The sequence below is a fragment of the Argopecten irradians genome, chromosome 9 (genome assembly GCF_041381155.1).
Source record: "Argopecten irradians isolate NY chromosome 9, Ai_NY, whole genome shotgun sequence".
NCBI classification, from domain to species: Eukaryota; Metazoa; Mollusca; class Bivalvia; order Pectinida; family Pectinidae; genus Argopecten; species Argopecten irradians.
The window spans coordinates 7,094,171-7,108,858 of NC_091142.1; the positions used below are offsets into that span (position 1 = coordinate 7,094,171).

Here is a 14,688-nt window from a genome sequence, read left to right on the forward strand (position 1 = left end):
TCTCCCATACCTCGATGCAGTATTGCAATTTTACTACATTTGCACTATGATTATCCGCCATTTTGAAATGAATTCGAAAAAATTTCGACTGGAAGTCAATTCTCCATACATAAAAATATCGCGGGATATTTTCAACGCAAATCCCGTTTTTTTTGTATCTTTAAAAGTAATTTCTGAAAAAAAAAATCAAATTGTAACAAGAAATTAGTAACTGTGTTGATGCTCTGACGTCACAAGTCTGAATTGCATGGGCTGCCATGCAATGCAGCCTCAGGCAACATAAGTGTATTGTCCGAAAATAACCAGTATTACACCCGTGGTTATAACAGAAATATAGACATTTATACACCAAACATAGTGTATCATAGACAGTTCTTAAATGGCCTTTCATGTTGAGAGAATGCTCAGCCAAATCAACAAACAAAACTGTTCTTTTATTCTACCATTAGAGGTATAAACGATTTTCATTGGTCTTATACAATTATGCATTAGCTTATTAGAGAACAACCAACTAAATAATTTTACATAGACCACAGTGTTAAAGTTTTGTACTGTATTATTAAAACAAAGGAATATTAGTTAGCTATTGTGTTATATAATTAAAGTCTAGGTTCTCATATGACACTAGATAGAAAAAAAAAATTGGGTCCTTCTGCTCAAACTCTAACCAGGGTAGCTTCATTGTAATCAGGCGCATTTTGTACTAAAAAATCCTGAAATTCTAAGATTTTTACCTATTTATTATCAAAATTGAAATTTTGAACCTAAATCTCACTATGAATTTCCAAATTCATATCATGATTATCTAGGAATAATCACCTGTCAGAAAACATTTTTACTTTTGAAATTCATAATTAGCCAGCCAATCAGCGGCCGGGTTAAAATTCTATCCTGCGCTCAATCTTGTATACACAGGGGCCATTTCGAAGGTCTTTTTTTATTTAGTTGGATGTTCCCTTATTATTCTACCATTTGAGGTATAAACGATTTTTATTGATCTTATGCTTATGCAATTATGCATTAGCTTATTATGTCCACCTGAAAACTAGTCGCGTATGTAGCTCAACAGTGTTTCAACTCATTTTGAAAAAATAAAACACATTGAAAAAATATTTCAAAGTGAGTTAAATATGGTGCAGGTTCAACGCACTTTGAAAAGCATTCTCAAACTGCGTTGACTTGCGACATATACTCATATACTCATAACGATAAACTCAGTTACTATACTAAATGATGAAAGTTGCATTAACATTTGATTTCTATTAGTTTTGCGTCACATATTGCTATTTGAAATTGTATTTACTAAACAATGAATATCATACTTTAACTTTCCAATCTAGATGATCGTATATACAAAAAGTAAACTGTATCTATGCATAATCACTCAATTATTTCGAAACATGTGGCGTGGTCGTCCAACGTCAAAGGCACGTGTATCAAATGGAGTAATATATGTATTCTGGCATATGTAACAAGATATATATATATAACTGTCATCTTATTTATCAATATGCATGATGCCTCTTATTCCGTCTTTGCATATTACAGAGTTAGCTCCCTTGCAGGTAGGTATCGATTGTTACGTCATTATTTCGTGAGCGCAATTCACGTCTTTTTCTCTGAAACGTATAACGTTACAATCAAAAACACATGACGTCACATTCAATACCTATCCGCAAGTGCAGATAACTCTGTAATATGCAAATTTGGCATTGCCTACCTGGATTACAGTGTATTCTTCTTACAATATATCAAGTGTTTTGTTAAAAGATAACTATACGCAAAATATGGATTGCAATGAATATTAGAAAAATACGCTTATCATAAAGCACTGAATATAGAGACATAAGCTATTTTGTTGATTTTTTTTCTTTTTCTCGTTTTACTATTTTATAGGTTGCAATGAAGCTTTTATTTCCATTAAGATACCTCTTTCGTCATAGATTATACATAAATGCTTTCGTTATAATTACTGTGAGTCCATTTATTAATTATAGTTTTCTGTGAAAGACGATATCATTCAAAACAGCGAAAACACTATTGAAATACCGGTATGACATGTGGTAGCAAAACAGAAGTTTGTTGAAGAAGACTATGACTAAAAAAGTGTCCTGAACAAAAACAAAATATAGTGAGCTAGTGAGTCCAATATTTATTGATTTCAAAATATACGTTAAATTAAACATTATTATTTATCTTTGTTTTCTTACTAATTTTGAGTTTTCACAGCAGCCAAATCAGTTTGTATTGAATTTCTACTTTGCCTTCAACTAGTCTAAGGTTATTCGGCAGATTGTTCCACACCTGAGATGCCACAAACCTAAAAGATTTTTCCCATATATGAGGTGTTCACCTTTGGAATTTTCACAGAAAATTATCTTTCCTGAGGTAGAAAATACTTCTTTCTTATCAATTAAATCATTTAAAATAGAAAAAGAGATACCATTTAAAATCTTAAAAAATTGAGCAGGTATATATTTCATTCTAGCTACATGTAAAAATCAAGTTTGTATTTACTAAAAAATGTCTCTGACAGGGGAAATATTATCATTTTCAATAAAACAAACATTCTTGCACTTTTTCCATTTTACTGGTGTTAGAGAAAATTTGACATTATAAAAGACTTATTAATGGTAATTTTACCTTTCATTGTAAGATTATTCCCCTGTCTTTTAAAACTGCAAATTGCTTAGATGCATTTCTGCATAGGCCAGTTAAATGAGCAACTTTTCTGGGATTGCCTTCACGCCGTTGGATTTAAACCAATCAATTAGTCTCTCTCTCTCTCTTTCTCTCTCTCTCTCTCTCTCTCTCCCTCTCTCTCTCTCTCTCTCTCTAGTCTCTCTCTCTATCTCTCTATCTATCTCTCTCTCTCTCTCTTCAAAGCTGTGTTCTTCCAAGTTTGAAATAACGCGAATTTTATCGCAATCGTAGATTTAAAACAAGAGTAATTCAGATAATAATCCTGTGAGTATATATTAATACCATTTCTCTATGAACTATGAATTCTGCAATATTTTAAAGTGTTGAAATCTCGACATGACAAAACTCTACCCTCAACATTTTTGCTTATATGATAATTAACGCATTGTATTACGATTATACAGGAATATTAACATTGTTTACATGACATGATTATCTGTAAAACCTTCAGTAGAACTTTAAAGTATAATATTATCATTTTTCATTGCACCTGATAGGAATCTACATTATTTTGGCCGTATTAAAATTTCAATACAGAATTTCACTCCAGATCCCGTTCATGACAATGCTATATTAATTAACACAAATTATTAATATTACAGGTCATGACAGCATCCGTAACACAGTCTAAAAATAGCTGTGAATTTTGTCTCAACACACTGCCATGTACCATAAGATTAATAATAAACTTCTATATATATACATCACTTGTAATTAAATAGGTCAAAATGAAGAAATATAAAAAATGATATGTAAAAGTCGTTTTGTCTTATATAAATCATATATATATACATCATACATTAGATATATTGTATATATTACACTTTAATTTGATGTTCATCTACGTTCGTTTTTAAATTAGTAGTGCGCATATTGTGTGCAGATATGAATGTTAAATTAGTATACCTCCTTAGTACTTAATGTAACGTAATTGGTGATTTATGCTTCATATATGCCGCCACGTTGTGCTTCACATTCATCTATACAATTGGTATATCGAGATTTGTGTTTTAAACTAAACATCTCTATCTCTATCTATATGGATATATTCACATATTTCTGATAACCTTGATTATTATCTCCATGTACATGTAATCCTCGTATGTCTACATGCCAATTGTTAATGATGTCTGTATATCAATGTGTAAAAAATGAATACAAATCTGTTGCATTAAGGAACCATGACTTCTTGTTCCGAAATGAAAGCTTTGTTGGTGAGATGGGAATTATTTTTCCCATTTAAAGTGCCTGCTTCAGCTGTTGTATCCTTGCCTTGGCAGGGTTATGACACTGAAAAGCTGTTTTAGCACCCATAGACTCCGTGTACTCACGGAGAGATCTTTCTTTGTCCCCGATCATTTCGTAACAGATCCCCAGGATATTGTGAACAATCCACCATTTACTCACTCCCTGACACCTGTCATGCTTCACGGTCTGGAGTTGGGTCAGCACTGCGTCACGTCTTCTGGTATCGCCAAGGTCATGGTAGCATAGGAAGGATAGGAATATGGCGTATGGTCGTGGGGGAATTATACAGTCACCAATTAATGGTAGCTCAGGATGCAACTGGGATGGACACATAAGACGACATGTCCGTGAAAACTGTACGGATGATACACATGCCTGCTGACATTTGTATAGAAGGTTATACCCACGCCCACAGTAGAGATGTTCATACCTGTCGCCATCCTCTTTATAAAGATGATCAGCAAAAAAACATCTCCATGACGAGATCACGTGTCCACACATTTCCAGTGTTTTGTTGTAATTCCCGGTCTGATAGTGATACGTAGCTAACATCAGTAGACCAGGACTAGAACACACTGAGGCAAATGGTGTCATATCTCTCTTAGATTTCCTAAGGCAGTTGTATGTATCTTTATTTCCTCTGGAAGGGGATGGCTTTTCAAATGTTTCCATTCCTTTACAGGATAATGCCCTGGTCATATGGTAATAAGCGACATACTCATCCATGTCCGATTCTGATTTACAGAGGAGATTACTAAGATGTTTGAATAGTTTAGGATGTATCGCTGTTGTAGTGCTGACCATGGTTCCCTCGATGATTGTCAAATCAGATTCTCTTTCTAACCGAGCTGGTGTTGCTAGTACTAATTCCCAGGCTCCTCGTTTTACACGGCGAATATACTCTCCTATTGATGGTTTGGAGAATGCTCCTATTGACAGACACCCCCAAGTCATATTGTGTAGATCTACGAGGAAATGAAGAAGCTTTTGTTGATTTTCGCCACGGACCTTTCCTAGGAACATGTTGTTTGTATTGATAAAGTAATTAGGGCAATATGCTGCATTCACCCAAGTAATTAAAATATTCAAACATAGCGTGAGACACAAAAATAGATTTTTCTCTCGCCAAAAAGATAACGGGGTAAATTCTAAAGCATAGAAAAAAACTGTTTTCATTACATACGATGAAACAATATCTGCATCCCCATATATCTGTTTTAAATTCGGAGATATCTGTTTTTTAAGATACCTGATAAGACAATACACCTGGAACTGGACATGGCCGATAGAATGAATGAGTTTGCGTTCCGCAGTTACGAAAGAAATTCTCCACTGAAGGGCTGGGTTGGGTGATGTTTTGTCTCCTACAGGGACAAGATAACAACCGTCATGTACTATTTGATCTATCAAACATTTACCTGGCCATTCATGTAATCGTGGTCTATTAACCCATTCATCAGCCTCTGTAGGCCAACTATTACATATAAATGCTCTGACAACGTCTACATCACAACCTGTCCTAGTTTGTTCATTAACAAAGGTATTAGCTGGTCCAGATACATCCGTCGTAATCTGGAACAGATAACTACACTCATCTGTTAATGACCGCATATACTTCCCACTGGATAGGAATAATAAATCCCCTACAAGAACGATTGATTCACTCAAATGTTTGGAAACCCTATGTCCCACTTTAATCAACTCTAAATTTACGTATCCAGGTCGGCTGTGGGCATCTCTCGCAATAAATACAGTTTTACCTGGTGTAGTACTGGTGTCCTGATCCCGACATATAACCACAACATTATTGTTAATAAACATGCGATCATCGTCCGAACCATCCATGTATGCTCCTTCTGCCATACTGCCTGCTAGAATCATATTACAATTGTCTTTCCCTGCATTGGATATCTGTTCCAATACAAGTGTCAGTTTCCTCCTGATAGCCACCATCTCCTGGTTTCCTATCATCCTGTCAAGGACGTAGTGCAGAATCCACGAATCTCCGTACAGTTCCCCCTGGTCTGACATACTTTTCGTCGTTAGTCTATATCCCCTATCACATAAGCAAAATATAGTCATTATCAAACAAATTTAAACCATCAAATTATACCGAAACTATTATTGCAGAAGGCAAATAAAGTGCGAACCATTACAGAAAAAAAAATATTTGCATAGAAAAACTTGGCTATAATAATTATATATTTATACCAAATATAGTATATATTTTCTTTCTTTTAACACATTTTGTAATCAAAATGTGTTTGAAATGACATTTTCGGCAATAGATATTGTTTCATTTGCTCCAAAAAAGCCCGGCATCAGACTTTCATCCCTAGTAAGCCTTGGCGGACCGTGAAAAACGTATCGGAGCTTGATCAAAACGTGTAAAACGTAGCAGACCTCATCAGATCGTAACAGGTCTAGAGAGAACGTAGTGGTATCCTTGATAGACCGTGATAAAGCCGTAGTGTACCTTTAACGTCCGTGAACAACACTTTCCCCTATATTCACGGTCCATCACGTTATCCGTAAAAGACCGTGACAAAACTTCACAAGACCTAGCTTAACTTGAATACAGAGACAAAAAGAGCCAAAATTACACGGCGCACCACGTTTGGGCAAACGACCGTGGTCGCCGGGAACATAGTGTAAACCTAGCATTAAATCGATACTAATAATTTTAGTGTATATTAGACTTATTTAAAGATGATAAGTCCCGGTAGATTGGGTAACTATATATTGCCAAAATAACAGACCGCGTATCGGCATGCACATTATTCCGTATAAAAAAGGTGTCAGATATTGTGAGTATCTCACCACGCTGTGTTGGCGTAAATATTCCATGGATGCAGATCCAACAATCTCATGAGTACGGATTGCCCTATATATGTCCATACTCGGTGCCATGTGTTATTCGCATTATCGCTTTTAATTACTAACCCCTGGGATCATGGCCCGCATATGCCGTGATATGAATAATTCATTACCCAAATTCTGGTCATTTGATTGGCTCCGCTCAAATCAGGCGTATGCAATCAAATTTCATGTCTCAAAACGGACTTCGGGTATAATATGGTATACATGTACTTTGTTTACACATTTCAAGGACGTAGATGATATATACAATACATGTACGTTCTTTATATTTTGTAATGAATTTAATATTACTCGCAACTCCTACATAACTTTCATTTTTTTTTATTGTTTAAGTCTGTTTATTATACATGTTTGATATGATATACTTCTCAGCTCAAAATAGTCGTCTGCTACAGCACTGTCCTGTCTCTATGGACGTGAGGGCTGACATATTGTACCTGTGTCATGTTTTAGTGCATATCCAGACCGATATTGTATTAGTTTTCATTTGATACACAGGCCTTTGACTATTGATATATACAGAAGACATATATATGTGTATCTAGTATAACACATAGAGAAGTGTCCGTATATATCTATAAAACATATATTTATGTACAAAATACGCGGTTTGTTTTTGTAGTAAAAACGTAGTAAAACGATTCACTTGCTTATACCTCATTCATTCCATTGGCCAAAACACGAAATTGTATAACGGGTATCTAATGATCACGTGATTGTGTGTTTACTTCCAAATATAGTGATTTCTCTGACCTGAACCACGGCAAATGCGGCCGATGCTCCCATGGGATAGTAAGCGGTAGAGCGACGAACACCTGGGACCGAGGATGATGTAATGCGTTCAGGTTACGGTGTATAATATTCATGAGTGATGTCTTACCTAAGTTATCATCATTATATTATTCAGTATTCCAGTTCCATATCAGAGGACATCCATCAATGTGGATGTGATAGTGACTCCGGTTGGTACCGTACAGGTCTACATCATTTCTGTAAAATATACATGGAAAACATTTTTATTTCAGTCATACAATAAAGTGTCAAATTGGGTCCTGTCGCGACCATGACCGATAAACATTATTTTTTGTTTACAGATATCCGGGGTTAGGACATCATGATTAAGGTCATGGTAACCAGATATTCCAATGTTTGAATTAAACATGATTGTTATTATATCTGTTTGTTACTATATACTTTATACTTTTACAAGAAGACAAAAACAAATATTTATTTTCATATTTGGGAACAAAATACCAAAGTGAAGATTTTTTTGGAATAATTGACATACCAGTAGGACAAGCTGAGACAGAACGCGTGTAGCTGCCAGTCGTGTAAATGTATTTTTATATACATTTAATGTCGTGTCTTAATTATGATTTGGAATGTCATTGAAGAGTAATTGATATTCCCTCCGATTGTCCGTTTTAAAGCCATTAAGGGAAGCCACTAAATACCGATTGTAGGCCGATGGTTTTTCTTCGGGTACTCCGATTTTCTTTAAATGACATTGTAGTCTATAAGGCGTGGAATAACAAACTCGCTTATAATATGTGCAAATTAACGATATTGAAAGCATGCACAATTTCTCATTGTTTTTTTTTTTTTTTTTTTTTTTTTGTGGTCAGACTATTTAGTATCCTTTAAATATAGATCCAGCACTTATAGAAAATGAAGTCGAGCTACATATAGCCCTATATAATGTATAGTATTGATCAATTCATTTCTTTAATGATAAAAATCAAATTGCAACTTTACAACAACTTGTAATCTATTTTAGTATTTTACCAACAAAATAAAACATGCATCAGTTAAAATAATATTTTTGCAACGACCTATCTCTTATAATTCCTTGGTTTTTGTCAATTTTTGTCAGTACAGTTATGTTTGCAAAGAACTGCAGTACATTAGATATGTATGATTTATTTATTTTGTTCTGTACTCACCCACTAATTACAAAAAGATGAGAACATGTTAACAAATGAATTGTAACAACACTATATGCTATCAATTCCACTCCATGGGTTATGTCAAAATCAGAAAAAGCTAGAAACCAATATGATTACAGTACAGTTTAATGAAATATATGAATTAAAATTGTTAGTATACACTGATTAATGATGAAGCTCGCGACATGATATGGTTAGAAAGAAATAATTAAACGAGATCTGTCGGTAAATGTTTATTTTAATTTCTTTCATTAACGAACGGTTTTTTGGGTCAATAGTTATTGATATGTCGAGATGAGTCAAAAAAAGCAGACGGCCGAAAATACTCGAAGGCGCTCTACCGACATTCGTATACCCGTTTCTTGGGCATGTAGTCTACCTGAGTAGTTAACACTTGTGAATATTCTGTTATGGTTCATTGACCTATATTCATGTCAGCAACAAACGTTCGTAAAATAGATCAAGATATCACAATAATATTATATATACATTCGGAAAAGTCATATGTAAGGTCAAATTCTCTCTAACGTTTCCATAAAGTCATTGATGACGTCATTTACAGATTAAGCCAGTCCATGTGCACTTCGCAAACGGAAACAGTGCTATCCAATTGTTATTTTGGTACAAACTGCATATGTAATATATCTTTCCTGCGATTACTATCTCAATACTGGGACTTACGATCCTTCAATCCCACAAGGATAAGATTTACATTTAGAATGTTGAAAATTCCGCCTTCCGCGTGGAATGCCGGTGCAAACCGGAAGTTTATAACATGCCTAGATCTTTGTTTCCATGGGCACCTTTTTCTACCTCCACACAGGAGTTTCCACTTACTCGAATCAGAGCTATTTCGCCGGAAATGCTCCTGCCATTCATGTAACTCAGAGGCTATCTGTATGTTACTTCCGTCTTCTGTTTACGCTCGAAGTCCAAAAAAGTCTTAATAATATTGTCATCTAACCTATTGAAAGCGAATAGGAGACCGGGATTATATAGAGGACACTTCATTCCGGTTAATTTCTCGTACATATATCCCTAAACACTGTCCACTTACACAACTGTGTCACCTACACAAATGTGTATCGTACACGAGCTCAATGCTAACATTAACACACCTACAGATGATATGCGCTCCGTTACCGGTATTTGTGAGTAGCGTATTATATATATTGTAGGGTCCCTGTAGTTCAGTTGATAACAGGAGAGCTCTACAGTCCACCTGTTATCTATCTATATATATGCACTGATATAGAACAGTAACAATATACTCTGTACTCAGATTCAGTGATGTAGAGTACCCCTATTACACGTTACAAAGCCAGATAGTTTAAGACAGTTTATTAGTGTCAGACACGGTAGGTTTTAAAACGGCTAGAATAAATTACTGAAACTTTACTTTGTAGTCTATTATATTTATATTATATTTATCAAATGTTTAAAACCCACGAACAAAGTCCCTGTTGACATAACCTCAATACAGGTTTTCAGTTTGACAGTATCATTTATATAGATGGGTTTTTCCACTTTCGGTTTGAACGATATGATACACAATGACGTTGCAGATAGAAATTTCCATACTGTAGTTGATTGCTTCTAAATACGCATAAGAAAAACATATTCTGCTGGTCGTAAATCTATATATGACTTCAAGAACAATGGTTATATTTGACACATGACATTTTTCTGTGGGTAATATAGACCGGTGCTTTAACATTTGTTTTAAATTTAGATTACACTCAGGTTTGTGATGCTATTCTATATGTTATTGTAACGTGAATTGTTGACTTACCGGTATTTGTTTCCACTAAGCATTCGGCCATGGTTATATCAAGGTAATTCACGTTTCGCCTTTGAATGTCAGCTAACTGTGATGAAAAGGTATTCATAGTGAATACAACTACGTAAAGACTTCTTATTTTATACAACGATCCAGATTTCCTTCCTTGTCGGTTTGTTGACGCTTGCTATATATTGATGTGGTATTCTACTTTCGGTTTGTATATATAATACACTATGAAGTTAAATATTGGAATTTCCATATTTTTGTAGCCGAGTCAGATCTAAATTAGCTACTAAAGTCTGGTGTTTTCCTTTCAAACATTTATTCAACGTAGCAGAAAAAACCCACAATAACAAATACAACGTTTAAGAACAAATACAATAAAACTAGACGATCCTATACATGTACACTTCACGAGATATCTTTTATCACTTATACATTAGATACAAAGTCTACGTAACGGTTACAATTAACGTTACAACTTAGCGTAAATAAATACATATTATTCCGCCTATGATAAATTACAGTATTACACAGCTTACATACCCTGGTTCTTGTTATAAAAAAACAATGACGAACCACGCCCAAAATAAACTGATAAAATAAAGACAATTTAACTTCAAATGGAAAAGGTATAATCCCATAAAGGTTATAGATAATATATATAATTTCATATAAAATATAACTATTGTTACAGTCCACTTACTTTGGAATAAACTGCTGCTCTCGGAAAGTCTGTATATAGAATAATGTTTTTTCTGTAGATAGTTATATAATGTTGGTACGTCAAGACGGTCTCGTGTCGTGTGAAGGAATGACAGATGCAATTCACAGGTACATGCATCCTCGATATTCCAGGGCTTCCGATCACTTACGATCTCTACACCCCTGGACTATCTCATAGTAAAACTGGAGGCAACAGAATAGAACAGGTAATTTAGTCATTTGATGTACATCAAAAGCGTATAACGGTACACTGTGGTCGACTGTGTGGCTTTGATATTAGTCATCGCTCTCTTTGTAGTCTTCAAAGGAAATCTTTGCTGGCCTGTGGTTGGTCAAATGTTTTCGGCTGAACTGCCTTCAATTTCACTATGAGATAGTCCAGGGGTGTAGAGATCGCTAGTGATCGGAAGCCCTGGAGTATCGAGGATGAGGTACATGGTATGTACGAAGACATAGTTACGTGATAACACAAAATATTAGCATAATGTTTTGACAAACACTCTTATGGGCACACAAACAATACAGACGGGTTTGACAAGTACATGTATTAAAATTGACATTGGAAATAATTAGCGCGAATGAAATTAATATAAAAATACAAAATACTAATATTGCCAGTCCGGTAATATTGAAAATGTGACAAAGGTTTTTTCTAAACTTAATTAAAATTAACAAGCACTGCCACATTTTAGTTGGATTTTTCTAAACGTGTATAAACAAACTTTACTGTGTTTGTTGTAATTTATATAGTACTGTAAGAATATTGATCACATGATTGACAAACAGCGTTTTCCTGTACGAGTATTTAGACCAGTGATCGCCGTACATTCTAGATTTCCAGATAAAAATTAGGAAAACTAGCTTAGGTAGATAAACGAAATGTATCACATCGAAGATTAGCAAGTTCACTTAGTAAAAACGGTAATATGCATCAATCCTCACTGAGCTAAACAAGATGTTTTAGTAATTCCGTTTAAGATAAAAGTAACATCATCAGTTGATGTCAATAATATACATTTGTTAATGACAACAAAAAAGGAGTTTTTTTTAATATGGTTGATTTATTCAAATATTGTTTAATAAAAGCAGTATCATTATTTCAACCCATTTTAAAAACTCATTTGCTTTTAGATCAAGCTTAGTTTTATATCATTCTCAATATTATATATGATATCAGTATACCATAGACAAATTTCTGCAATGATAAACTACCATAAAGTCATCATAGTGTTGTATGAATCAACACTTCTCTAAAATACTTTCACATTCGCAAATGCTACCAAAATACTGTGTAACGATAATGTAACGTAAAATTAAGATTGGCTATAAATTACTTACATGATTAACATGGTATTGAACTTTAAAGGTGCTCCACCGCTTACAAGTGGTATGCTTTTTCTATCAAAAACAAGAGATGACGAATTGATAATTTTCAGTTACAAAATCAACAAATATTCTTTCTAGTTTGTCTGTATATGCAAGTAAACGTTTTACATATTCACCGTACAAGAAACAAAACTTATTTTCACAAATGATTAATTTCATGCTTTCATACCTAACAACTTTCTTTGGATCAACATATTTCAAATTTATTATTTAGAGTCAAATAGCAATACCGTTAACTTTATCTCTGCCTGAAAAGTTCAATATTTACCTTTCCTACTAGCCTGTGAAATTTACAAACTATTTGTAAATTACAATATCAGTTGGTTCACTAGTTGGTTAAGTAACACTATTATTAACTTGTTCAATCACATGACACGACAAAAAAATCCTTGCTTCAGCTCTAATTAAAATATGTTGAGTCAAAAATGTTGTTATTGTAATAAATTGTTCTTTTTACTTCAAATTGTGTGAATTTACAAAAGATAATTATGATGCTGTCGTAAAAATAAAAAAAAACCAAAATTACAAGTTGTGTGATCAGCACCTTTTTCTATTGGTCTAGAGTCTACACATACACTTGAATAATCTTCAATTAATATATAAAACCAACTGAATATTGTGTCCATGTCATTAGATTTCAACATTTAAACATTAAATAAGGTGAACTATGTGAAGAATGTTACTTAAAAGTAATGTTAATTTCCATACATATTTACAAATATCTATATGTAACCTATGTTATATTGACAAAACATTAAAATAATGTTCCATAAATATGCTTTAAAAACAGATGGGCAGTAACAGCACTGTAGGACCCTCTACGTAATTAGAGCAGATAATGTATCTTAGCAGAACATGGCCATGGCAGACATGATGGTAACACTTAATGTATAATAGCATATCAAAGAGCAGGTAAATATCAAGATAAGATCACAAAACCAATTTATTACTATACGAAGTATCACAGTAGAAATAGGCAATTTCAACGAATGAATAAAGTAAACCCCGATATATAAATTGAACCTTAATATGAAACACACCTCATTGAATTGTAACCATAATTGGAGCATTAATATGTATACTAAGGCAATAGCATATACCCTAATTTTTGTTGATTTTTTTGTATGGAATCTTATTTCTAGCTAGACTTCTGTTATCGTTAAAGATATGTCAGTTCCTTCGGACACCTACTCTATCAAATTGAAGTCCACCAAAATAGGAAATATAGTAGTATAGATTGTTTTAAAAACAAAGAAATGTACATAACAAACAATATCTGACTGAAAGTGTATAAAGAGGGAACCATAAATAACATTTGTTTGTTTAGTTTTACGTCCTATTAACAGCCAGGGTCATGTAAGGACGTGCCAGGTTTGTTGGTGGAGGAAAGCCGGAGTACCCGGAGAAAAACCACCGGTCAGCGGTCAGTACCTGGCAACTGCCCCACATGGGATTCGAACCCGCATCCCAGAGGTGGAGGGGTTGTGGTAATATGTCGGGACATCTTAACCACTCGGCCACCGCGCCCCCATAAATAACATCAATAATAAGGAATACATAACATTATATACTGTAGCATTTTGTATGTTTTATATTTATGTTATTTGTTTATGTAAACATTTATTTTATCCTCAGCATTTTACTTTTAATGAACATTTTTATGGGTTTAAAGTTTAAACAAATGTAGAATTGCTAAAAATCTAATTAAATAGAATTAATATGTCGATTAATCTCAGAAGATGGATGGAAGTTAGGATATTTATATGGATCACATTGCAATAGAAATGGAAAAAAAATCTTTCCTATGATCCATGCCGAGTTCTTGTCGATTTTTTTATTTTTCATCATTGCCGCCGATTGTTCCAGATACTTTACTTGTCTTCGTTTTAAAGTAAAGAATCAAGCTCATCATGTCAATGCCGAAGATGAAAATAACCGGAACAGACAACAAGACAACAGCTAACACCGACGCTATTGCAGCGGTCGACTTCCGGTCATCTTGGGCAGATGTTTTCT

At 34.1% G+C, this 14,688-nt stretch overlaps 1 protein-coding gene across 1 annotated transcript; it reads right to left on the minus strand.

Moving 5' to 3' along the window:
* Positions 1 to 2,724: 2,724 nt before the first annotated feature.
* LOC138331272 (uncharacterized) lies at positions 2,725 to 10,761 on the minus strand. The gene is made up of 3 exons (XM_069278787.1): positions 10,570 to 10,761; positions 7,712 to 7,821; positions 2,725 to 6,007 (listed from the first exon to the last, which is right to left on the minus strand). Exon 3 carries the CDS (start codon positions 5,980 to 5,982, stop codon positions 3,943 to 3,945), a length of 2,040 nt encoding a protein of 679 aa, XP_069134888.1. The 5' UTR covers positions 5,983 to 6,007; positions 7,712 to 7,821; positions 10,570 to 10,761; the 3' UTR covers positions 2,725 to 3,942.
* Between the last annotated feature and the right edge of the window lie 3,927 nt (positions 10,762 to 14,688).